Source organism: Pongo abelii, chromosome 11 (genome assembly GCF_028885655.2).
Source record: "Pongo abelii isolate AG06213 chromosome 11, NHGRI_mPonAbe1-v2.0_pri, whole genome shotgun sequence".
Taxonomy (NCBI): Eukaryota; Metazoa; Chordata; class Mammalia; order Primates; family Hominidae; genus Pongo; species Pongo abelii.
Window position 1 is genome coordinate 82,152,705 of NC_071996.2, and position 24,810 is coordinate 82,177,514.

General features: G+C 35.4%; 1 protein-coding gene across 9 annotated transcripts in view; it reads right to left on the reverse strand.

The window, feature by feature from the left end:
- ZNF385B (zinc finger protein 385B) overlaps nucleotides 1-24,810 on the reverse strand; it is a 420,524-nt gene that overhangs the window by 74,433 nt on the left and 321,281 nt on the right. For 5 of the 9 annotated variants that reach the window (XM_002812641.4, XM_063712903.1, XM_063712904.1 and 2 more), the window contains one exon: nucleotides 3,107-3,217. In XM_002812641.4, coding sequence (XP_002812687.1) covers nucleotides 3,107-3,217 — 111 coding nt within the window. Of the gene's footprint in view, nucleotides 1-3,106; nucleotides 3,218-7,452; nucleotides 7,492-24,810 lie in introns of all 9 variants that reach the window. The other 4 variants (XM_024243898.2, XM_063712902.1, XM_063712901.1 and 1 more) reach the window with 1 other exon arrangement.

Sequence of the window (24,810 nt, forward strand, 5' to 3'; positions counted from 1 at the left end):
TGAGAATGCCAGTGTTAAAGACGCAGCATGTCTTTAGGTGGGCATTTGTTTTATAAGTGGTCAGGTAAGTAGTAAACATTTTCATGTCATATTTATATAACAACAGACTTTAATTTCTCCGTATAACTCTAAAGATTTGAATAACTGAGCAATACTGTAAAATTTACTTGAATCTATTTCAGTATTTATTATTGCATCTATTCTTACAAAAGTCTTATTATACTTTCATTCTAGTAGTAAAATTGTAGTTTAATATACTTTAGTAGTTATATCTCTATCATAAATTAGTCTCCTATTTATAAAATATTTTGTGGCTCATATCATTAATTTTTTTCTAGTTAGGTTTACTAAGGTATACTCTACATACAGTAAAATTTTTTTCAGGTATTCAGCTTAACGAATTTTGAAAAACAAAGACTGTCATGTAAACATCACAACAATAAAGTTATAAAATATTTTCATCATTCAAAAAGGTTCCTGCATTTCCGTTTGTGGTCAATTCCCTAACTTAACCCTCAGCCCCTGTTAACCACTGATCTGACTATCCCCATAGTTTCATCTTCTGCAGAAAGTTATCTGAGTGCAATCATATGGCATATAGTCTTTGTGTCTTACTTCTCTCACTTAGCATACTGTCTTTGAGATTCATCCATGTTGTAGCATGTATCAGTACTTTCATTTTACTTTTACTTTATTTCTATTTACTTTTATTTCTTTATTTCCATTGTATGGCTTTAACATAGTTTGTTTATTGATCAGTTGATGGACATTTGGGTCAATTCCAGTTTTGGGCAATTATGAATAAAATTACTTTAAGCAGCACATATGGATTAATATATGTTTTCATTTGCCTTGGGGATATACTTAGAAGTGGGATTGCTGGATCATATGGGAAATGTATGTATAACTTTATAAAGTTTCTTATTAATAATTGCTAAATTGTTTTCCAAAGTGGCTGTACCATTTTGTATTCTCACTGACAATGTATGAGAGGTCCAGTTGCTCCTCATCCTAGCCATTTGATCCTATCAATTTGTTTAATTTTCACCATTCTAATAGGTGTAGTGCTATCTGATTTTGGTTTTATTCTGTATTTCCTTAATCGTTAAACATGTTGAGCATTTTTTTATGTGCTTATTCATCATTCATATTTCTTCTTTGGTAAAGTGCCTGTTAAAATTGTTTTCCGATTTTATCATTTATTATTGAGTTATAAGTTATTTATATTTGTATGCAATTTCTTAAGCAGATACAAATATTTTCTAGTAGTCTATAGCTTGTTTTTTCATTTTCTTAACAGTGTAACAGTCTAAAGAGTAGAAGTTTTAAATTTTGATGAAATCCAATATATCAATATTCACACTTTTTTATTTTCTAAGAAAGTTTTGCCTAATGCAAAGCCAAACAGATTTTCTACTGTTTTCATCTAGAAGTTTAATAGTTTTTTAAAGTTTTTATTTTATGAATGATCCTATCGAATTAATTTTTATGTTTTGTATCAGGTAGTAGTCAAGGCGTTTTTTGAATTTACATATTAATACATACTTCTTCTAGCACTATTTGTTGAAAAGATTAGCCTTTCTTCACTGAATTCACTCTCCAACTTTGTTGAAAATCAACTGACTATATTGGTGTGAGTCTATTTCTGGACTCTGTTCTGTTCCATTGATCCATGTGTCTACCATTCTTTCACCAATTTCACAGTCTTGATTATTGTAGATTTTAGAGTAAGTATTAAAATCAGGAAGTGTTAAGTCTTCAAAATTTGACCTTTAAAAAAATGTTTTGGCTATTCTAGGGCTTTCCTTTTCTATGTATATTTAAGAAACAGCTTGCCATTTTCTATAATAAAAAAGCATTTTGAGATTTTGATCAGGATTGTGCTGGATCTATAGATCAATTTGGGGAAGAACTAACATCTTAACAATATTAAGACTTCAAATGAATTAACACTGTATATTTCTCAGTTTATTTAGGTACATTTTGATTCCTGAACATGAAGTTTTATCATGTACCAAAAAATTCATTGGACTTTTGATTAAAATTATATTAAATATAATTTCATAAATCATGATAAACATCTCTTTTCCAATGACTATGATTTTTTATTATGCTTCCTATGTAGAATTATCAAAACATAATTTAATGGTATATGCAAACAAGAGTGATTATTATTTTAGTATTTCTAAACAACATTAATTCTGTAACAAGCTCTTTGCAAAATGGCTACAGGGGTCAAGTAACTCAGGAAATACCACATATTATATGCAGCCTTCGGATTCTGATTTACATCGGTCATTGGCTTTACTTGGTAATTGGATATTGCAAATATTCTAATATTGTTTATTTTGCTTTCCTGCTATTTTGTTTATAAATTTAAAAACCCATTTTCATAAAAGAGAGTGATTTGTTCCATTTTCTTGTTATCTTTGTTTAGCAGGATGGTTATGCTTGACAGATAAAATAGTTTATGAAACTTTCTCTGTATTTTATGTTCTGGGAAAATATAAATCATATGGGAAATTAATAATTCTTTTAGGTATTTAACAAGATTTGACACAAACATGAAATGTGGCACTTGATGTCAAATAGTAAAAATGGTTTTCTTCCACATTTATTGCATTTTAATTCTTAAAATCTCTTCATTGCATTTTAAAACTTTTTTCATATTTTCTGATAGTCAAGTATTTTTGACAAGTGAATATAGTGAGATTAATTGTAAAATGGTATAGTTGAGACTGATTGCATAGATAAATTCTTAATTTTTGATATTAGCCACTTATAGACTATTGTCTGTAATCCTCTATTGGTTTTAAAATTTGTATTGTTTTTTATTGTTCTAATGTTATTCTAAAAAATATTTTCAATGTGATCTAGGTTGAATCCATGGATATGGACCCTGTGGATTCAGAGGGCCAACCATACTCTATTGTTCAAGTTTTAGGCATTGAACCCAAATCCCTTGGAAATCTGGCATCCTGAAATTAGTGGGCTACCAATAGGAGTGGCTGCTACAGTATGTAAATATGAAGAAATGTACATATTTAGATCAATCAGACTTTTAGCTCTGACAAACTACAGAGAATAATGAAAAGGTGATACTCACATCTGAATTAAAGCGAAGCTGACAGACATTACAAGAAATAACTTGTTTCTTCTTTGGGGGAATGGATACTCCAAATGTATGGTTAATAACCGCTTTTTGCACAGGATCCATCTGAAGAACAAATGAAAAAATAGTCAATTTGTAACTTCAAAGAAAAGACAATAGTGTGAGCAAATAACAGTAGTTGAAATATTCCATAAAGTTTAAACTTTTAGTTCCTAAACAAAGACAATAAAGAATCTCATTCAATAGTAACACATTTGTCTCCAAAAATTAAAAACAAAAACAAATGACAAAAATGAAAACAAAAAATGGCTTTGAAAACATAACTCAAAAAAAAACCACAAGAGAATCGCCATATTTCCAGAAACCTTATGTCTCTAGAAGGAGCCTTGAAAAACCTTAGAAGAATCATAAAACAATAAAATTTAAGATCCAAAGGTCAAGGTTAAAATTAACTTTTATTTTTCTTGAGACAGGATCTTGCTCTGTTGCTCAAGCTGGAATGCAGTGGCGTGATCATAGTTCACTGCAGCCTCAACCTCCTGAGCTCAAGTGATCCTCTTGCTTCAGCCGCCTGAGTACCTGGGACTACAGGCATGTGCCACACTATGCCCAACTAAAAATGTTAATGTTTTCCCTGTATGAGGCAATAATACTTAAGATGGCCTCAAATGATGTCAATAACAATTATTACAAATATATTTATGCTTCTTAATTTTTGATTTATGGTAAAGTCATAAATGACAGGCTCTTATCAGAGCACAGAAAGTATTGACTGAATATATATTTTAAAATAATTTGTTAACTTTCATGTGCTATAGACTGAAATTCATTCTACTGAAAATGCATGTCAGAACTGTACACTTAAATGCCTAAAACAGATTGGCTGACATGCAACCCTTGGTTAAATATTAATCAAGTAAAGTTTTGATTTATAGCTTGTGATTTTCCCCTTTTGGCTTGCATGTATTATATATATTCAGAGAAATATACAGTGATACAAGTACTCCAACAGAAAAAGTATGGCACAGTCATTAAAACACTCAGGAAAAGAAACACCTAGATCTGCAGAGCCTATGAAAAGAGACACAGCAGTGATTCTCTTGTGTACTCCAGATAATAATCTCCAACATTTACATCAGACAACTGGTAGTTCAAAAAACAATGCAGATGACAAGCAAAACATTATATAACAGATGTAATATGAATGAGGACAGATCCATTGATACCGTTGTCTAGGAAATCTCCTGAGGTTAGAGATTAAGACTGGATTAGTTGATGATATTTGACAGAGAGGAGAAATGAGTACTATCTCTGATCACAATTATAAATCGACAAAATGCAAAATTAGCCATTAGAAGAAGCTAAATACATTAGAAAGGCAAGTGGATTGAAGAGTTATTGAATAATAAATTAATCTATTTTTTGGCTACAATTTCAAGAAAGATGACAGGACGATGTATTCCTATTATAAAGAACAGTTATGGTGGTTTGGGACACTTAAAAATTTTAAGAGGGTTCCAGGTGCAGGGGCTTATGCCTATAATCCCAGCACTTTGGGAGGCTGAGGCAGGAGGATCACTTGAGCTTAGGAGTTTGAGACCAGACTGGGCAACACAGCAAGACCCTGTCTCCATCTTAAAACAAAAATGCTAAGGGGGGAGTTTTCTGGAGAGATAGCCTAACTATAATGTGATGGTTACACAAATCTATACATATATTAAATTCATAGAACTTTCCCCCTCAAAAGGTCAATTTTATATATTATAATTTAATAAGTAAAAAAGAAAAACCTTCTTAACATTATTATGTTTAACTACTAAATCTAACATATCACTACTGGAAAATCTAGGGATTCATACTGTTGAAGGTCATAACTGATTGTATTAGATTTTATTCAACGAGAATAATAATTTAAAAAACTATGTGACAAAGAAAATCTCAAAAGGTCAGAAAATAAATTCCTAGTTCACTTTCTTATTTTATTCACAAACACAAATACTTAAATCCCATCTACCTATTTGCAAAATAGGAAACTATACTTTCTGACAGTTACCAGACATGGCGAATCAGTTTAGGCAGGCTTAAAAATAAAACAGGCTAACTTATCTTGGCAGGATGAAAGAAGCCCACTGTTTTGCGAAGTTAAAGAACAAGAGCATTTTATTGAGATAGTTTCTGATCTCAGGCTCTGAAAAATACTTCCCATCTGGTGATATGTGAACTACATGGGATTAAACTATATGAATATTCCCTAAATACTAGTTTTATGCATGCTATTTTCATTATTTTTTGCCATATCCATACACTAATATTTTTCTTTAAATCAAATTGAAGTACACTTAAACAATAAATCATAGAAATAATGTACACTTTCCTATTACTCCTTTCAAAAAATATATTGAAATTAACATCAAAATTAAAACTTTCCTCAAAGTGAATCCATATATCCTAGCTGTTTCCATGCCCAAACATAGAAAGACAAAAGATACATGTACGAATATCTAGTTTCAAGGTCTTAGTAGACTATTATATCTATTGACATCTCCAACAAAATCTTTGAAAATAAATATTCCCATCAAGTTTTAAAAATTGTTAGCTGCCTACATAATTTTTTACATAACTCCTAATAGTTTTTTTTTGTTTTTGTTTTTGTTTTTGTTTTGAGGCAGAGTCTTGCTCCATGGCCCAGGCTGGAGTGCAGTGGTGCGATATCAGCTCACTGAAACCTCTGCTTCTTGAGTTCAAGCAATTCTCCTGTCTCAGCCTCCTGAGTAGCTGGGATTATAGGCACCCACCACTGCACCTGGCCAGTTTTTTGTGTGTGTGTGTGTGTGTGTTTTTAGTAGAGACAGGGTTTCTTCATGTTGGCCAGGCTGGTCTCGAACTCCTGACCTCAGGCGATCTGCCTGACTTGTCCTCCCAAAGTGCTGGGATTACAGGCGTGAGCCATCGTGCCCGGCCCCTAATAGTTTTATTCTGCTCAAATCTCACATTTGCATCACATTGGCCTGAAAGTATGCCCTTGTGTCTCCAAGGCTGAGAGCTCTCCATTCTGAAAGGTGAGTTGAGACTGAGAACTCCAAATAGAAAGGTAGGCAAGTTTCCATCCATCTGCTCTCTAAAAAGCACCAGATTAAGAAGGTTCCTTCATGAAACTCCCCTCAGAATTGGCTCCTCCAGTTTGTATATGTAATCCTAATTTTTCTCATAAAATCAACTAAATAAGCACAGCCCTTTTACACTTTCTTTGCTACTTGTCATTAACTCTTTCTGCCTTTTCATCCTGTGGATAACTTATCACTAATTGTATCAAGATTGTACCCCCATCTGTCTCACTTGGAACAGATTTTCTTTATTTTCCTCTTGATTCTGTATTTCCTTAAGGTTTCTGGAAAAGATTCACTTTTTCTTCTAGTCTAAATCTCTTCTTCTGCTGTTTATCATTAAATTCTATAGTTATATTTTTATATTTAAATGTTATTTTGGGGGACATGATTTAGATGATTTAGTTGAATAGAGACTTTAATTGGAATAAAAAAGAATGCCCCACTTGTCACTTTATCTGATTTTGAAACAGACACTGTCAAGCTAATGTTTTGAGTATTTGCCCTCTGATGCAATAACTACAAATACTCGAGTCATTTCAATGGGATCCAAATGTGACAGTAATGAAGAGGGCTTTCAGATACCTTTTTAAAAAGTATAAAGTGGTAAAATTCTCAATTTTTGTTCTCAGCATTAGTACAATGCTCTAAAAGCTAGACAAAACAACTATGATGTTAATTTATGTTAACTTAAATTTTTTTCTCTGCTAGTGCAAAAACAGTTCTCTGTAGTCATAATGAGATGCATGTAACTAAATCGATGATAATTCTTTCATTCTATCATCAAGTTTCAGGATGAATAAAAAGTTCAGAATTAATAAAAACATTATCATAAATCTTAAAATGTGATAAATGCAAGTAACTCATGTTAGTACAGTCAAAACTATGTTTCTATATCATAATGATTTCATGTGTAGACTACTCAAAAAATACTGGAGGTACTGCAACTACATAACAAATTCTCATTTTTAAAGATTCATTTGGCATTTTATAGACATTCGATTGTTAAAAATGAACAAGTACTTTCAAAAATATTTCTTAAATGTTTATATCTTTTACATTAACAAATGTCTTATTAAGTAGTCATATTAAATTAGCTCATGTTAGTTCACATTGTGCAAAAAAAGCTGCCTATGGATTGAGAAAAGTATAATTCATTAGGAAATAATACTAAAGATGCTTTTTTAAAGAAAAAAAATACCCTACCACATAGATCTAGCTACCAATATTCCTTACCTGGCAAAATTTATTGGTCCCAAATAAGCCTCTTCTTTTCTAAAAAAGTAAAAGTTAGAAGCAGTCATCTGGAATTTTGAGGCTAGGAAGCACAATTACATGAACATTTAAAGAACCCATTTTCCTTGCTTTTCTTTGAGTAAAAAGCCTGAAACACTAACTAAAAGGCATCAAAAGTTAACACTTGCCACTTTCTCTAATGAAAATCATGCAGAAATGAAAAGCAAGACCTATTAGTGCAATTAACTGGTAGGTAATAAAAGTGAAAGATGAGGTTGCAGCTGTTACCAGGAATTGAGGAGGTAATTGGAGGCCATGTACAGACAAATTAACAATTATATTGTAGTACTTATAAAACAAATTAATGAAGCTGGCCTTATATCATCTATCATATTTTCAATATCAAAATAAGAACAATTTTTTTTTTTGGTGTCTTCAAGATTACAGGGACTACAAATCTGTGTGCGTTTTTTTTAAAAGAGCATTACTTTCTCTGGGTAAACCAAAAAGTAATTTACATCTCCACAGTGTAAAAAGTCATATAAAAATATGCAGCTGCAAGTGAAACCTAGACACAGGGAAAATAAACACACTGCAGCACTTCACTAAAGGTAGGATGAATCTAAGATGAGGGCTGTGTGCTCAAGCGACTTGACATAATACTAGATTATATTTAGACTCTAGAAAATTTTGCTACATGGGACTTTAGGCAGAGAAAATAGAATTATAAACTTGTTCAACTATCCCAGTACTTTTCAAGAGGCATGAAATTTGAGTTTTATTCTTATAAGAGTCTTAAAAGGATTTAACTAGCCATCAGGTAACACTGGGATGGGAACTGGGCATCACCCCCACTATGAAACAAAAATACCACTCGAGAATTGTACAAGACTTTCTTTTATCTATACTATTTATTTTATTCTTAGTGACTCATTGTGTTGCTCAGTCTGGAGAGCAGTGGCGTGACTGAAGCCTTAAACTCATAGGATCAAATGATCCTCTCACTTCAGCCTCCCGAGTACCTAGGACTACAGGCATGTGCCACTGTGCCCAGCTAAATTTTTTTTAAAAATTTTATTTATTTATTGGAGAGACAGGGTCTCACTATGTTGCCCAGGCTGGTCTTGAACTTCTGGCCTCATGTGATCCTCCTGCCTTAGCCTTTCAAAGTGCTGGGATTACAGACGTAAACCACCTTGCCCAGCCCATACTATTTGTAAAGATGGGGAAATCTTACCTTAAACTTAACGATCTATTTTAACCAATGTTCTAAAAAGCATTTGGTAAGCATTTATTACTTATCCAGTATAGTAGGCCCTGGTAGCTCTTCTATTAAACAGAAATAGAAACCAGGTTCTTTACTTTTAAAATTTAAAGTCGCAATTGTGAATGGGAGTTCACTCATGATTTGGCTCTCTGTTTGTCTGTTATTGGTGTATAAGAATACTTGTGATTTTTGTACATTGATTTTGTATCCTGAGACTTTGCTGAAGTTGCTTATCAGCTTAAGGAGATTTTGGGCTGAGACAATGGGGTTTTCTAGATATACAATCATGTCATCTGCAAACAGGGTCAATTTGATTCCCTCTTTTCCTAATTGAACACCCTTTACTTCCTTCTCCTACCTAATTGCCCTGGCCAGAACTTCCAACACTATGTTGAATAGGAGTGGTGAGAGAGGGCATCCCTGTCTTGTGCCAGTTTTCAAAGGGAATGCTTCCAGTTTTTGCCCATTTAGTATGATATTGGCTGTGGGTTTGTCATAGATAGCTCTTATTATTTTGAGATATGTCCCATCAATACCTAATTTATTGAGAGTTTTTAGCATGAAGGGCTGTTGAATTTTGTCAAAGGCCTTTTCTGCATCTATTGAGATAATCATGTGGTTTTTGTCTTTGGTTCTGTTTATATGCTGGATTACATTTATTGATTTGTGTATATTGAACCAGCCTTGCATCCCAGGGAGGAAGCCCACTTGATCATGGTGGATAAGCTTTTTGATGTGCTGCTGGAATCGATTTGCCAGTATTTTATTGAGGATTTTTGCATCAATGTTCATCAAGGATATTGGTCTAAAATTCTCTTTTTTGGTTGTGTCTCTGCCCGGCTTTGGTGTCAGGATGATGCTGGCCTCATAAAATGAGTTAGGGAGGTTTCCCTCTTTTTCTATTGATTGGAATAGTTTCAGAAGGAATGGTACCAGTTCCTCCTTGTACCTCTGGTAGAATTCGGCTGTGAATCCATCTGGTCCTGGACCCTTTTTGGTTGGTAAGCTATTGATTATTGCCACAATTTCAGAGCCTGTTATTAGTCTATTCAGAGAGTCAATTTCTTCCTGGTTTAGTCTTGGGAGGGTGTATGTGTTGAGGAATTTATCCATTTCTTCTAGATTTTCTAGTTTATTTGCGTAGAGGTGTTTGTAGTATTCTCTGATGGTAGTTTGTATTTCTGTGGGATCGGTGGTGATATCCCCTTTATCATTTTTTATTGCATCTATTTGATTCTTCTCTCTTTTCTTATTAGTCTTGCTACCTGACTTCAAACTATACTACAAGGCTACAGTAACCAAAACAGCATGGTACTGGTACCAAAACAGAGATACAGATCAATGGAACAGAACAGAGCCCTCAGAAATAACGCCACATATCTACAACTATCTGATCTTTGACAAACCTGAGAAAAACAAGCAATGGGGAAAGGATTCCCTATTTAATAAATGGTGCTGGGAAAACTGGCTAGCCATATGTAGAAAGCTGAATCTGGATCCCTTCCTTACACCTTATACAAAAATTAATTCAAGATGGATTAAAGACTTAAACGTTAGACCTAAAACCATAAAAACCCTAGAAGAAAACCTAGGCATTACCATTCAGGACATAGGCATGGGCAAGGACTTCATGTCTAAAACACCAAAAGCAATGGCAACAAAAGCCAAAATTGACAAATGGGATATAATTAAACTAAAGAGCTTCTGCACAGCAAAAAGAAACTATCATCAGAGTGAACAGGCAACCTACAAAATGGGAGAAAATTTTCACAACCTACTCATCTGACAAAGGGCTAATATCCAGAATCTACAATGAACTCCAACAAATTTACAAGAAAAAAACAAACAACCCCATCAAAAAGTGGTCGAAGGATGTGAACAGACACTTCTCAAAAGAAGACATTTATGCAGCCAAAAAATACATGAAAAAATGCTCACCATCACTGGCCATCAGAGAAATGCAAATCAAAACCACAATGAGATACCATCTCACACCAGGTAGAATGGCAACCATTAAAAAGTCAGGAAACAACAGGTGCTGGAGAGGATGTGGAGAAATAGGAACACTTTTACACTGTTGGTGGGACTGTAAACTAGTTCAACCATTGTGGAAGTCAGTGTGGCGATTCCTCAGGGATCTAGAACTAGAAATACCATTTGACCCAGCCATCCCATTACTGGGTATATACCCAAAGGACTATAAATCATGCTGCTATAAAGACACATGCACACGTATGTTTATTGCGGCACTATTCACAATAGCAAAGACTTGGAACCAACCTAAATGTCCAATAATGATAGACTTGATTAAGAAAATGTGGCACATATACACCATGGAATACTATGCAGCCATAAAAAGTGATGAGTTCATGTCCTTTGTAGGGACATGGATGAAATTGGAAACCATCATTCTCAGCAAACTATCGCAAGGACAAAAAACCAAACACCACATGTTCTCACTCATAGGTGGGAATTGAACAATGAGAACACATGGACACAGGCAGGGGAACATCACACACCAGGGCCTGTTGTGGGGTGGGGGGAGGGGGGAGGGATAGCATTTGGAGATATACCTAATGTTAAATGATGAGTTCATGGCACATGTATACATATGTAACTAACCTGCACGTTGTGCACATGTACCCTAAAACTTAAAGTATAATAATAATAAAAAATAAAAATAAAAAAATTATAAAAATAAAGTATACTTCCTCTACAAGGAAAAAAAAAAAATTTAAAGTCAGCCGGGTGCGGTGGCTGACGCCTGTAATCTCAGCACTTTGGGAGGCCAAGGCCAGCGGATCACGAGGTCAGGAGATAGTGACAATCCTGGCTAACAAGGTAAAACCCCGTCTCTACTAAAATTAAAAAAAATTAGCCGGGCGTGGTGGTGGGCACCTGTAGTCCCAGCTACTTGGGAGGCTGAGGCAGGAGAATGATGTGAACCCGGGAGGCAGAGCTTGCAGTGAGCCGAGATCGTGCCACTGCCCTCCAGCCTGGGTGACAGAGCGAGACTCCGTCTCAAAAAAAAAAAAAAAAAAAAAAATTTAAAGTCAGCCATCGAGCAAATATTTCTAGAGGTCCAATATGTTTTAGATGCTGTCTCAGACTGGATAGGAAAATGAGTAAAACACAAAAAAGGGCATAATTTAAAAAGTTAAAAAAGTGAAAAAGGTAGTACAAACTCTACTCAATTGGAGGCTGGGAAAAGAAGTTGCCGTTAAGCAAAACAATGAGGCATGAGAGGCACAAAAAGGTCTGTCTCCTCTTCCCCCACCCATACTTTGGGTTTTTTTTTTCCCTCTGACAGTGACATCCATGTGTTATTCTCCCAGGGGTATTTTCTTTTTCTTTTTTCTAGCTGTGTAATAACAATAATAAACATCATTATAAGAGGAGCTTTTATTTACTGAGAGTTGCTGGGAACTATACTAAGGAATTACCTCCTGTAGTCTCCATCATCACATGAGGCAGACATGATTATTATCCTCCTTTAACAAATGAGGAATCAAAGGCTTTGAGAGGTTCAATAATGAATCACCCTCAAGTTCATAGGTCAGCATTCAAACACAGGTAGGAATCTCCCCCAACATTGTTCCCTGCTAAAGGAACACTGCGAGAATCATGAGTGTATTGCATCCCACTGCTAAAGGGTATGGGTTTGGAGAAGAATGGATAAGCATTCCTGGAATTTCTGCAGCCTGGAAGGTTGCTGCCTACACAAACCTAAGGTGCTTAAGGAAAAGTTTTCTGAAAAAGCGAGTCTAGGTTTTCTCTTTCTGATATTCTTAGGATAAGCCCATTACTTCCTGTGCAACTTCAGGAAAGCCATAAATAAAAATTTGGGCTGCCCTGTCTTCTTTCCTCATTATAACTGTTGGGTTTGCACACAGAAAAAAAAAGTCCTGGGAATATTTAGAAATTACGTGTTTGCAAGCGGCAGTCATCATTTGCACCTGTCCTTGATTTGCTGCTAAGCAGATCGCGGCTACAAACCCTTGTGACTTTGGGCCTTCTGGAAGTTTGGCTAAGTATCAACTTTTAAACTGTGATATTGTGGTATTACAGTCTCCATCATCACATGAGGCAGACATGATTATTATCAGCATCGTTATCATTATTACAGTAGTACAAAGAGAATAACTATTTTTTATCCCTTCCTTTTTGAATATCAGCCTTATGGGAAAGGATGTGACCATAGGGTCTCAACAGAACTTCAAATATTCATGAAACAACATGTTTAAGTGATAGCTGTGTCACTGAAGAGCAATATTTCTCTAAAGTTACTTTAAAATGGGTTTTGTCTTTCATATTTAAAGACTCTGACCATACGCCTTTTATGTTGATGTTTTACTTTTTAAAAATTCTTGAAAACTTCAATAGAAAGAAAACAGATACAGCAATAACAAAGATAATTTTTTTCTCTTAAAGATCAAAATATACAAAGATCAAGAAATACAAAGGATTGCATATTGTTGGCAACACTAGTTTAACCACAGAATTTTTTTTTTTTTTTTTTTAACACAGTGTCTCTTCTGTCACCCAGGCTGGAGTGCAGTGGCTCAGTCTGGGTCACTGCAACCTCTGCCTCTTGGGCTCAAGTGATTCTCCCAACTCAGCCTTCTGGGTAGCTGGGATTCCAGGTATGTGCCACCATGCTCAGCTGATTTTTTGTAGAGACAGGGTTTCACCATGTTGCCCAGGCTGGAACTATAGAACTTTGTACTATTTTGGATTTCAATTCAGAAGGCTCATTAAAAATACACCACATGGCCAGGCGCGGTGGCTCACGCCTATAATCCCAGCACTTTGGGATGCTGAGGCAGGTGGATCACCTCAGGTCAGGAGTTGAAGACCAGCCTGACCAACATGGAGAAACCCTGTCGCTACTAAAAAAAAAAAAAAATACAGAATTAGCCAGGCATGGTGGCACATGCCTGCAATCCCAGCTACTCGGGAGGCTGAGGCAGGAGAATCGCTTGAACCCGGGAGGTGGAGGTTGCAGTGAGCTGAGATTGCACCATTGCACTCCAACCTGGGCAACAAGAACAAAACTCTGTCTCAAAAAAAAAATAAAAAAGAAAAAAGAAAGAAAAAAAAAATACAGCAAATAGAACATTACACAGGGAGTGCATGCACCATGGGATCTGCATGTTTGCATCTGGAGTGCGTAAAAGCTGAGGCTTGCCTTGCTGACACTGCTTCTCCTACCCAGAGCACCCTGACAAGGGTTCACCTGAATGTTATCAGTTCTGCTGAAAGGAAGATGAATGGCATGTCACTCTCTCCACAAACTTTATTAAACCAAGGGTCAAATGTTTGGGGAGATGGTTTCCTCAAGAATCCCCAGCTCTTTGCTGAAACCACATATTGGTTGTGGCTTGCAACAACATTAACTGGGACCCTCCTTTCACTGGGATACAACTACCCAAGCAGAAAGTTAACCAGTCACTCAGAACTGTTATAAAGGCAATAACAACACAACACATACTTCAGAAACTAATAGACAGGTTACATTACATCTAAGTCCTGGATCCAGTGAAGCTTTATTACTATTGCTACTACTACTATTTTATCAAAATGTTGCAGGCTTTTAAGTATTTTGAGGCTGGTTGACTATTGGCAACATCTAATAGCTGCCGAAACTAAGCGGGACCCCAGGATTTCAGTTTTTCCCAATTTTCTAGGGCTTCCTTAATGGCAGCATATATTCCCGATAGAAAACACAAGGGAGTCAGCCCAGAGATGAGGCAGCCTATCAGAGTAGAGTACAGAATAGCATTTCATTTTTTTCCTCTGTTTTCTAAAATACGAATTTAGAAAGCTTGATATATTTCACTCTAATTCCATATTGTTAGGCCTCCTTTGAAAAGCTCTGGGATTTACCAAACAATAGTTGTATATTCCATTGACAGAAAGGATGACTAAAGTCAAGAAAAAAAAAAATCCTGTGATGTATCTTGAAGATCTGTTTTGAAAAGAAGACTGAACTCTGTATTTTCTGGTCATTTTTTTTTTGGAGAAATTTCATCTTCATTTTATTTTGGGGTTTCTGTCATAAAATAATGTCCTTTTTCTAGATGACTCTGGTTGTAAGAGGTACAACTCTTTCAGAGGTAAGGGTTTCATATCAACTTTAAATATTCAGTTCTCTCCTTAGGAATTTTTGCTCCTTTTCAACATATTACACATTTAGAAATGTATGATTTCCAATTTGTTTATATATTTACTATATTTTTCTTGAAATTTTATTGATATAATAAAAGTTTATTAAGTACCTTTCATACATTGTTTTAGGAGCTGGACATACAGTGGAGAATAGGCTTTCAAATATCCAACATTCTAGTTGGGAAGACCCAGACCCAAATCTCTAAAGTAATAAATAAGGTATTTTCAGAGGGTTGTAAGTAGCATTGAAAAATAAAATAAAATAGAAGAATGGGAAAGAAACAATATTTTACCATGAAGAATTTTTAAAAACACATTTTTCTTGCCTTGATACCCACTGTAATTCAGATACTTTTACATGTAAAGTCATACCAAATATGCAAAAAAAACCAAAAAACAAAACACTCTTCCATGATTTAGAGAAGTTGATACAGAATCCAGACTCATATAATCGGTAAAACCTGTAGACTAAGAGACATGCTCCTCAGCTTCCAACACAGTCTGTCAGTCTGTGAGATGCCTGCAGAGGATTTTTTTCAATTACCAAGTAGCAAGACAACAACTGATCTCAGAGCTACCACCATCATCATAATCCCAAGAAGAAAGATAAACTAAAGTAATCTGCATTTTGAAAGTTCTCTAAGGATGAGTGCTAAGTACTAGACACCTTTCATCTGGAGACCTTTCTAACAGGTTTCTGTACAGTGCGGTTGGCCTGGAACTTGGTGAGTGAATAGCAAAATGACCATGAGTTACTTCTTTTGTCTTTAAAATAAATACATATGTTGTCTAAGCGCTAACAGTTTTGTGTGAGGATATTACAACAAAATAATGTTTTTCATCTTTTATACTTTTAGAACCATAAGGAGTTACCAAATGGTAAAAGTAAAAAAGCTAAAAGCAAATGAATTGGTGATTTCACCATCTCCTTCTCTTTAGTGGAAATCTAGTAATGCTTTCGACAGATAATTTTTAAACTGTTCTGAGTAGAAAAAAAAAATTCTTAAGTTCTTCTTCAGACAATAGTTACTTTGTTAATAGGAGATGCCATAAGGTTAGGCCTGGGTACCTGACTGAAGCTGAATGTCTAACTCTCACAGTAGATCCTTGTATGTAACAAATATGGTCAGTCCAAATGTTAAAATGTTCCATTTTCCTGGCTAGCTCCACATGCCTGGTGACTTTCCATGCTGTGGGGATCAAGAGTGATGCAGCAAAGCTGTAGTTATGCTGCTGGGTAATTTAAGAAGCCACTTCAAAGAGCTTTTCAAAAAGTTCAGTTTAACAAATAAGACTTTCAGTTTATTTCTGAAATGGGTATGGGACTTAGTTAAATGTTTACTTATACCTCATAGTCACTAACACACAATACCCAGCAATGTTTTTGGAGCTGATGTTCCTATTTGAGTTTTAAATGAGTAAACTAAATAACTGAAATTCTATCACATAGGTGTTCATATTCAGGTTTTAAATGCACACTGAAAGGTCTGGTTGGTTAATGTGATTTATTAAAGAAGCCCAGACCACCCTCAACCCCAAATGCAACTACTATTTTCAATGTAGGGAAAAAGCATTAAGGTAATGAGCCGAATTATGTCGTCTAAGAAAACTCTGTGCTTTTCTTTGTTTGTTTCCATTCTTGAATAAGCAAACGCTTAGATATGACTGGAAGTCATTAGGGGAGACAGGTATTTTTCCATCAGGATGCTAAGAAAGTTCTTGATAGGGTTTTCATTTTATCTTCAAGATTTGATGTTCCTAATTTTTGGTCAAAGTATACATAAGATTTTAAAGATCTGTAACATCTTTCAAAGATCATGCATAACAAAAGGTTCATATGATATTAGTAGATGCCCTTTTGAAAAAAAATGAGAAAATTATAGATGTTTCAAGCAAAATGAAAAACTACCTGGAAATCTTTCAGGGAATTAATAAGAATTTGCCTCTGTTGTGAATTTTAGTAGCCTAGAAGAAGAAATAAAATGATGATAAGTGCTATCAATATGTTTTGTATGTGGAGAAGTTACTGTCCTCAAAGTACTTATACTTTATACTTCTCAGTGAGATATATTCATATTTAAACAGCAACAACGAATAGCTCAAGACTTATATAATTGACAATAAACTCTATCACCCAAAGATAAATACGAACAAAACTGGTTATAGTATACTATTCTGAGTGATAGGAACAGAAACTAGATTCACCGAGATAATCTAAATAAAATGGGTTGGGTGTTTCCTTATTTAGTATTGTATCTCCTTCGGGTGAAATGAAATGAGAAGTATTTCAGGAATACAGACTAAAAAATAATTTTTCAGTAGATGTGTAAAATGTGAAATAGAGATTCATTTGAGTGTAGGACATGAGAAACGGTTATTCCATAGCACATGTGAAGAGAGATCCATCCCAAAGTTTGGAAGGACAGGCCAAATATCTGAGCTAAAAGACAGTAAACAGTTTTTGGCCTTTTGTTTTCTTTTTAAATAGTGACTTGAAAACAATCCCCAAAATTGTCCTCAAATTAAATTTCCATAACATAAAATTCAGTGCCAAAAATAAATCTGAGAAATATCTTTTTATAAAATAGGATTCTTTATTTTTTAGGAGAGGAAAAAAAGTATACGAGTAACTGAAGAATACTTGCCGATACTTATAGATGTAGTTTAAAAAAACACTGGTGCTAAATCTCCAAATCCAAATAAGGATACAATTACTTGTTTTTTGGTAAACGAGCTCAAAAATATGTTACAAGGGCTTTCTAAGAGACTAGAGGAGTAATAAACTTTCTTGATCTAAAAATCAATACATCTCCTGAACAGCCACATGCATTAACTGACATCCTTTCAAAACCATTCTGTCAAAGCTAAGTTTGAAAGGCTGTTCAGTAACTAATCAGATATATCCTGATGCTGAGGTCCATGACACAAATTAAAAAGGTGTAAGATGAAAAGAAAACTCCACCAGGCAGGAAGAAGTGCAAAAGAGAAACCTGGGCCTTTGAATATATTTCTGTTTGAATATATTTCTTCATTTTGCAAAGCTAAATGGAAATGAAGCGTTTTTCCCCAAAATGGTGGCCAACACATTTCTTACCCTTTCACTAAGAAGAAACATGACAATTGAGCACTAGTGAAGCTCTAGACAAATTAACTAATGTGCAGTGTTCTAATCTTAAATATTTTGGGCTCTTAATTCCGCATGCCACATAACCATTACACAGTGGTAAAATGTCACGGATCATCTACATTTTCAAACTTCAAAAAAAAAAATTGTTTTCGTTTAAGCCCCAGAACCTCCCCCACCCACCCAAACAAAATCCTAACTGGAAACTCAATAGAATAAAATTCAGTTTTTAGAAACTGAGTTCTGGTGAAAGCAGATAGATCAGGCCCCAGATCTACCAGCCTGATTTTAGTCTTTCTCGCTTGAAAATGAAGAAAGATTTGGAGAATTTTAGTGACTTATTTGAGCCTCCTCAGGTAACACCTGAACCCAGATCTCCTTCTATGTTTGCCAGATTTAGCAAGTAATAATATAAGATGTCTAGTTAAAGTGGAATTTTAGGGGTAAACAGCAAATAATTTTAAAAAGTATGTGCCAAACATTGCATGGCACATACTGACATTAAAAATGATTTGTTTGCTGTTTATCTAAAACTCCTCTTTAGTCTGGGTGCAGTGGCTCATGCCTGTAATCCCAGCACTTTGGGAGACCGAGGTGGGAGGATCACCTGAGGTCAGGAGTTTGAGATCAGCCTGGCTAACATGGCAAAACCCCATCTCTACTAAAAATACAAAAATCAGCTGGGTGTGGTGGTGGGCACCTGTAATCCCAGCTACTGGGGAGGCTGAGGCAGGAGAATCGCTTGAACCTGGGAGGTTCAAGTGCAGTGAGCCGAGATCATGCTGCTGCACTCCAGCCTGGGTGACAGAGTGAGACTCCATCTCAAAAATAAATAAATAAATAGAAATATATAAATAAATATCCTTTTTAACTGGGTATCCTATAGTTAGATCTGTTTCCCCTTCCCTGATTCCCACCCAAGGATGTCACAGTTATATCAATGTTGATTCTACTGCTTCTCCTCCTCACAGGCTCACTTTGTCACACTTAACATTTTAGGGCTTTAGCTAGGAAAGTGGTCCTTGAGTGGTTCTGTGGAAAGTTGATAGCAAAAATATTTTATGTCATCTGTTCATCTTGCTATTGCCCTTTTGTATAAATAGGTATGTGTACACATAATAGCTCTTCTTAGTGGAAAACGTTTTTGGTTTAAATTTGTCTCTGCATTTACAGTGTACAAAATATACAATAGTTGTAAAGTAAAATAAAGAGCTTTAATAGAGTGCTTCACTCTGCTTTCTGCAGTGATAATTGCTTTATTGAATAAGGCTCTGTTAATGGTTCAGCTTGACATTCAACATTTGTCCATTTGATTTATAATTATTCTCACATGATTGCAAGGAGGCTATGGTTCAAACCAAAAGTAGTTTAAATTGAACTGTCTTTTCTTCTGAATTTGTAAGGAAATGCAGTTACTTCCAGGCAAAACTATTTCATTTACCAAATTTATTTCAAATATACGCAAAGCCCTCTCTACCTCTATATGTTCTGAATAGAGTAACACATACGTAAGAGAAAAATAAATACAGCAAATGAAATCACCAAGTTAAAAACACATCTAGTTTGCTTATATGTTGGCCATGGATACGGCACCAAGAATTCCTAATCAAACAATGAAGAGAAACCTACAAGAACCACGTAGCAAGTTGTCATGAAACATGTCAAGTCTCTCAGTAACATTCACAAAAAGGCTGTTAAGAGGCAAAAATCATTTGTATTTACAATCTATCCACTCCTTATAAAGATTTTCAGAAATGTTTCTGAATTATTCTGCTTTCTTTCCTGAAATTCAGTCTATCAGGATGCTTGGCCCTTCAAAGTCTTCATGAAACTCATCTGAAATTTTTATTCACCTTTCTGCCTCCCCACAACCTGTAATACTAATTATAATCGGACAAATACCTACACCTGACAACACAAGAAGTTGATATGCCACTTTATTAAAAAGATTTTGTATAATTAGTCAAGAATCACCAAATTTCTGCCTCACAATAGAACAATATCACAATATCAGTTGTTGGCAGTTATCAAACCACTACAGTTCCATTGGCCCTCCCAAAGCTGAGGTTAAAAGCTGGCCTCTGGAAATCAATCATGCTCTCGGCAGAGGATATTTCAGTGATATGAGAGCTGAAATGGAGACTGTAATCTTTTGTGATTACCCTAGAGGCTGAAGCAAACGTAAAAGGGAGTCTATGAATTGCTGATAATTTCCTGTGATGACCGACTCCAGGAAATTCTGACATTACCCTTGCACTGTAACAAAATGAAGGTTCCCCAGATGCATAGCTTCAAAGAACTCTACATCTGGGTGTCACAATGCTTCTTTAGAAGCTACTCATCCATTAAAGGGGCCAGGCCTGTGAGGCAGCAGCACTCTCTGAAGACAATGGAAGGTCTGATTGCACAAGAAATAATGAGCTGTATGCTACAGGCTGTCTTTCTACATAGTTATTTTCTGAGGGAACTGATGTAAGATGTATCAGTTTTACTCCCCCCACCACCTCAGAAGTCTAAAGACTGGTAGATTTATCTGCTGTTCTAACAGCTGTAGAGCTATGAATATCTTAGTCTGTGTAATTTAAAATTTTTTATTTAGGCTGATATCTGCATTCTGAGAAAAAATATTTTTTATGCATATGTACATACCCTTGAGGTCTATATAATACTTTGGGATAGAATCTAAGACTACTAATCTTTTTTGAGTAGGCAGCGAACTTACAATTAGACGCCATGCTCGGAGCACAGGTTAAGGGGGTCCTTTTCATGTGATTGGCAATTTAAATTCAGGAAAACAGGTGTGTGGGAGGGGGAGGCGTGGGTAGCGTAAAAGGAGATGTGTAACAGTCAAAGTTCAAGGGATTTTTGGGATAAATTTCTATTATCAATACATGAAGGATAATTTGATACATTGATTATTATGACTTAGTTTAAAATGTGTTTTAAATGGCCATTTTAACCTAGTGGCAATTTGATTAATGAATAACATGGGAATAAGGGGTCTATATTTGGAAGTCAACAGTATTTTTAAAATACAGCAAAAAACATTATGTCTTACTACTCTATGACAATGTATCATAGGTACACAGATCTCAGGTTCAAAATGGCATGTAGCCTTTGAAACCTAAATTATCACTGGAGGTAAATAGGGAAAAATAGAATCCACTCAAACTGGTTGTGCTTATTCCCAACCTCCACTTAATATATTCTCTTCCAATCCCTGCTCCAAATTCAGCTGCAGCACCTCTGTACTGTTTCCAGGCAGTCAAGTGACTGTGATCTTTAAGTATGCTCCAGCATTATCTCATTCAGCTAACATAAAATGAGCACCTGCTAAGTACCAGGAATAACTATTTTAAACTGGAGTATTAAGTTCTTAAACTCAAGGTCTTAGCCATATGTATGTCTTTAGCATCTACCTTAATTAGGATTGCTCCAATGTACACAGCCAGCCCAAGTGATAAACATAAAACTTGGTTTATTTGAGGTAATTAGGAAAAAGAGATAAAAGGGATAGAAACATTAATTAAAATATAAATATTGTAAGAATAGAGCTTTGCTGTTTTAAGTATCCTTTTGTAAACATAATCTCATTTGATATTTATAGGTATTTTAAGTCATTAGAAATAGCCTGGGGATATGTTATATACTTATAATTTTTTCACAGCCTCTCATTAAATTCCAAAAATTTTCTAAATATTCAGTCATATACCCTCAATTCCTCATAAATGTAATAAACTCAAATCTTCATGATGTAAAAATAGGAAGGTATTACATCATGAAAATAAGGAAAAGTGGCACAAAGTGACTTTCTTGAGATCAAAGACTATGAGTCTAGACACGAGTCTTCTAACTCCTAGTCCAGTGCTTTTTTCCCTATACAATGAAGTGAATCACCCTACCTTGTTCTCGCCTTTATTCTGGTTTCTGCTTCCCTGGACAGCATGAACAGAGGCAAGGCCAGGTAGGACGGTTAGAAGTTTACTTTAGAACAAAATAAGTAGAGTCACTTTTCTGAGGTCCCAAAGAACTCTCCAAATGGCTTTTTGGAGAAGGTAGGATATAGTTGATGAATGAGTGACTGACTAAATAAATAAATGCTACCACTTCCTTCAAAAGGTAAGTGCTTCAAAAATGTACCATGTGATAGCAGTCATTCATAATCATTTTAGCATCTAACAGCTTCAGCTCATTTTGGGAAATGTAGATATTTATGGATTTGATCACACCATAATGGCAATGGACCATCTTATATATAGAAGTTTGGGTCTACCTGGGAAAAACACAGAAATTAAGTAGGCCCAGACATGTGTTTTGAGAATTTCATTCTATGTACCTCTAATTATTTGTAAATCATAAGCCTGTGAAAAATATCGGGTATGTTTTCTATAATACCACTCAGATCTTTAGTTGGCTCAAGAAACTGTACTCACAATAAGAGAAAACAAGTACAGGCTGACAAGATGAATCTATCTCCTGAATCAAATACACTGCAAAGGAGAATTTTCAACTTGACTTTAGAAGCCATGGGATTTATTGGGTACTTAAAAAAATATTTCACACATGAATAACCTGAGAGAAGTACACATATTTAAGTTCAAGATATAGTATGGTGGAGACCAGCTTTTGCTTTTCTGATATTTAGATTTTTTGTTTTTCGTTTTCAGTGGTCGGGCTCTCTACGAGAATAAATGAGAAGACTCAATTCTATTCTTCAATCTTCTGATTTGCAAAAAGGGCACAACAATGACACATGTAACCTATTTCATATGTGGGTACATTAAAAGAATCAATGTAAAATGTCTTTGAAATATGCTAAATCCCTCTGATACTAGAATTTCATGAAAATGGTATCATTTATATGATCTGTGTCTTTCAAAAATTTCAAGTATCAGAACATAAAAAGGAAGGTAAACCTAAATTGAAAGCGAATCTGTAAAAAGTGTTTTTTCAAGATTCCTACTGAGCTCTACAAAGATGTTGAAACTTCACAGATTGCTAAACAGCACTCCAATTCATCTTTAGCACCCTCAAAAGCAACTATAAAAGTAAAGGAACCAGAATATTCCAAAGCATGTCTCTCCAACCCCCAAGGGATGTGAGACTTAATTCTAAACACAAAAATCTAGAAGGTGGAAGTAAAAACAGATCTTCGTTGTTGGATGGGTTCGCAAGCTTTTGATAAAAGTTTTTCAGAGGCCACTATCATTGATTAAAGTTCATAGAGCAACTAATTTAGAAATACATTTTCTGAGCTGGTGGGAATGTTTTATACAATAATATTTTGCTCCTTTTTTGTATTTATTAGGCTTGCCTACTTTACCACAGAGACATAAAATTTTGGTCACTGAGAGAAGATAAGAATTTTTCTCTTAAAATTTTCCTGTTTCCTCTGCTTCTTCTAATTCTTTTTTTAAAATTATCTGTAGATTTGTTACGAATATTAGTGTAGAATAAGATAAAAATTTTTAAGAAGAGCACCCAACATAGACATTTTTTCCAAGTTGACTCTACTCTTGAAAAATGCTGACCTGGGACAGCACCAAGACTAAAGACTTGTCTTGCCAGAAAATCTGATGTCCCCTCCAAGTACACATAATCCTTGAAACTCTAGCACTGAAGATGAGGCCCCAGAACCATGTGACATTGGGACTAGGATAAAGAAAGGGACATGCAAGCAGACACAGCATGGTGGGTCTACAGATGCCTCTTTTCACCGGCTCCTGAAATTTTATATTCTTTTACCTCATAAAGGACCATCAAACTCTCAATCTGATATTTTTAGGCAGCTGTTATGAAATGAATTGACTGTTCAGTATGACCACAATCCTCTATTATGTTATGGTGAATTATACAACAGGAAGCAATTTCTATTAGACAGCGAGCAACTTCTGTCCAATTCATCACAATAACCTTTCTCCTTAGCACAATGCCAGGGACATGTAGACATGCAGTAAATGGTTGTGAATGAGTGACTTACTAGATGCTCTGAAAAAGCAATTTATTAGATAGAAAAAAATGTGACTATGCATTATACAAACATACAATAAATACATACCATATAAATAATATCTGCAAATTCTAAAGGTGTTTCAAGAGTGAGTAGAGAAGAGGGAGATTTGAAGACAAAGCCCTTAGTAAGATAAATCTTGAGGCTTTTGAGTAAGGCAAGGGACATGAGTTAAATTTTAAAAGGACATGTGGTTTGAAAGGGTGAGGGACAGCCAGGAGAGGTGGCTCATGCCTGCAATCCTAGCACTTTGGGAGGCCGAGGCAGGCGGATCACCTGAGGTCGAGAGTTCGAGACCAGCCTGACGAACATGGAGAAACCCTGTCTCTACTTAAAATACAAAATTAGCTGGGCACATGCCTGTAATCCCAGCTACTCGGGAGGCTGAGGCAGGAGAATCACTTGAACCTGGGAGGTGGAGGTTGCGGTGAGCCAAGATCGTGCCATTGTACTCCAGCCTGGGCAACATGAGCAAAAACTCCATCTCAAAAAAAAAAAAAAAAAAAAAAAATAGAAAAAGAAAAAGAAAGGGTGAGGGACACAACAGTGCAGATGGTCACTATGTGTTTTTTTCCCATCTGTGGTATATTTATATACTTTTTCTCTATGTCAAATTTAATAGAAATTGGCCACGCATGGTGGCTTACACCTGTAATCCCAGCACTTTGGGAGGCTGAGGCAGGCGGATTGCCTGAGCTCGGGAGTTCAAGACCAGTCTGGCAACATGGTGAAACTCTGACTCTACCAAAAAATACAAAAATTAGCCAGGTGTGGTGGCGTGCACCTGTA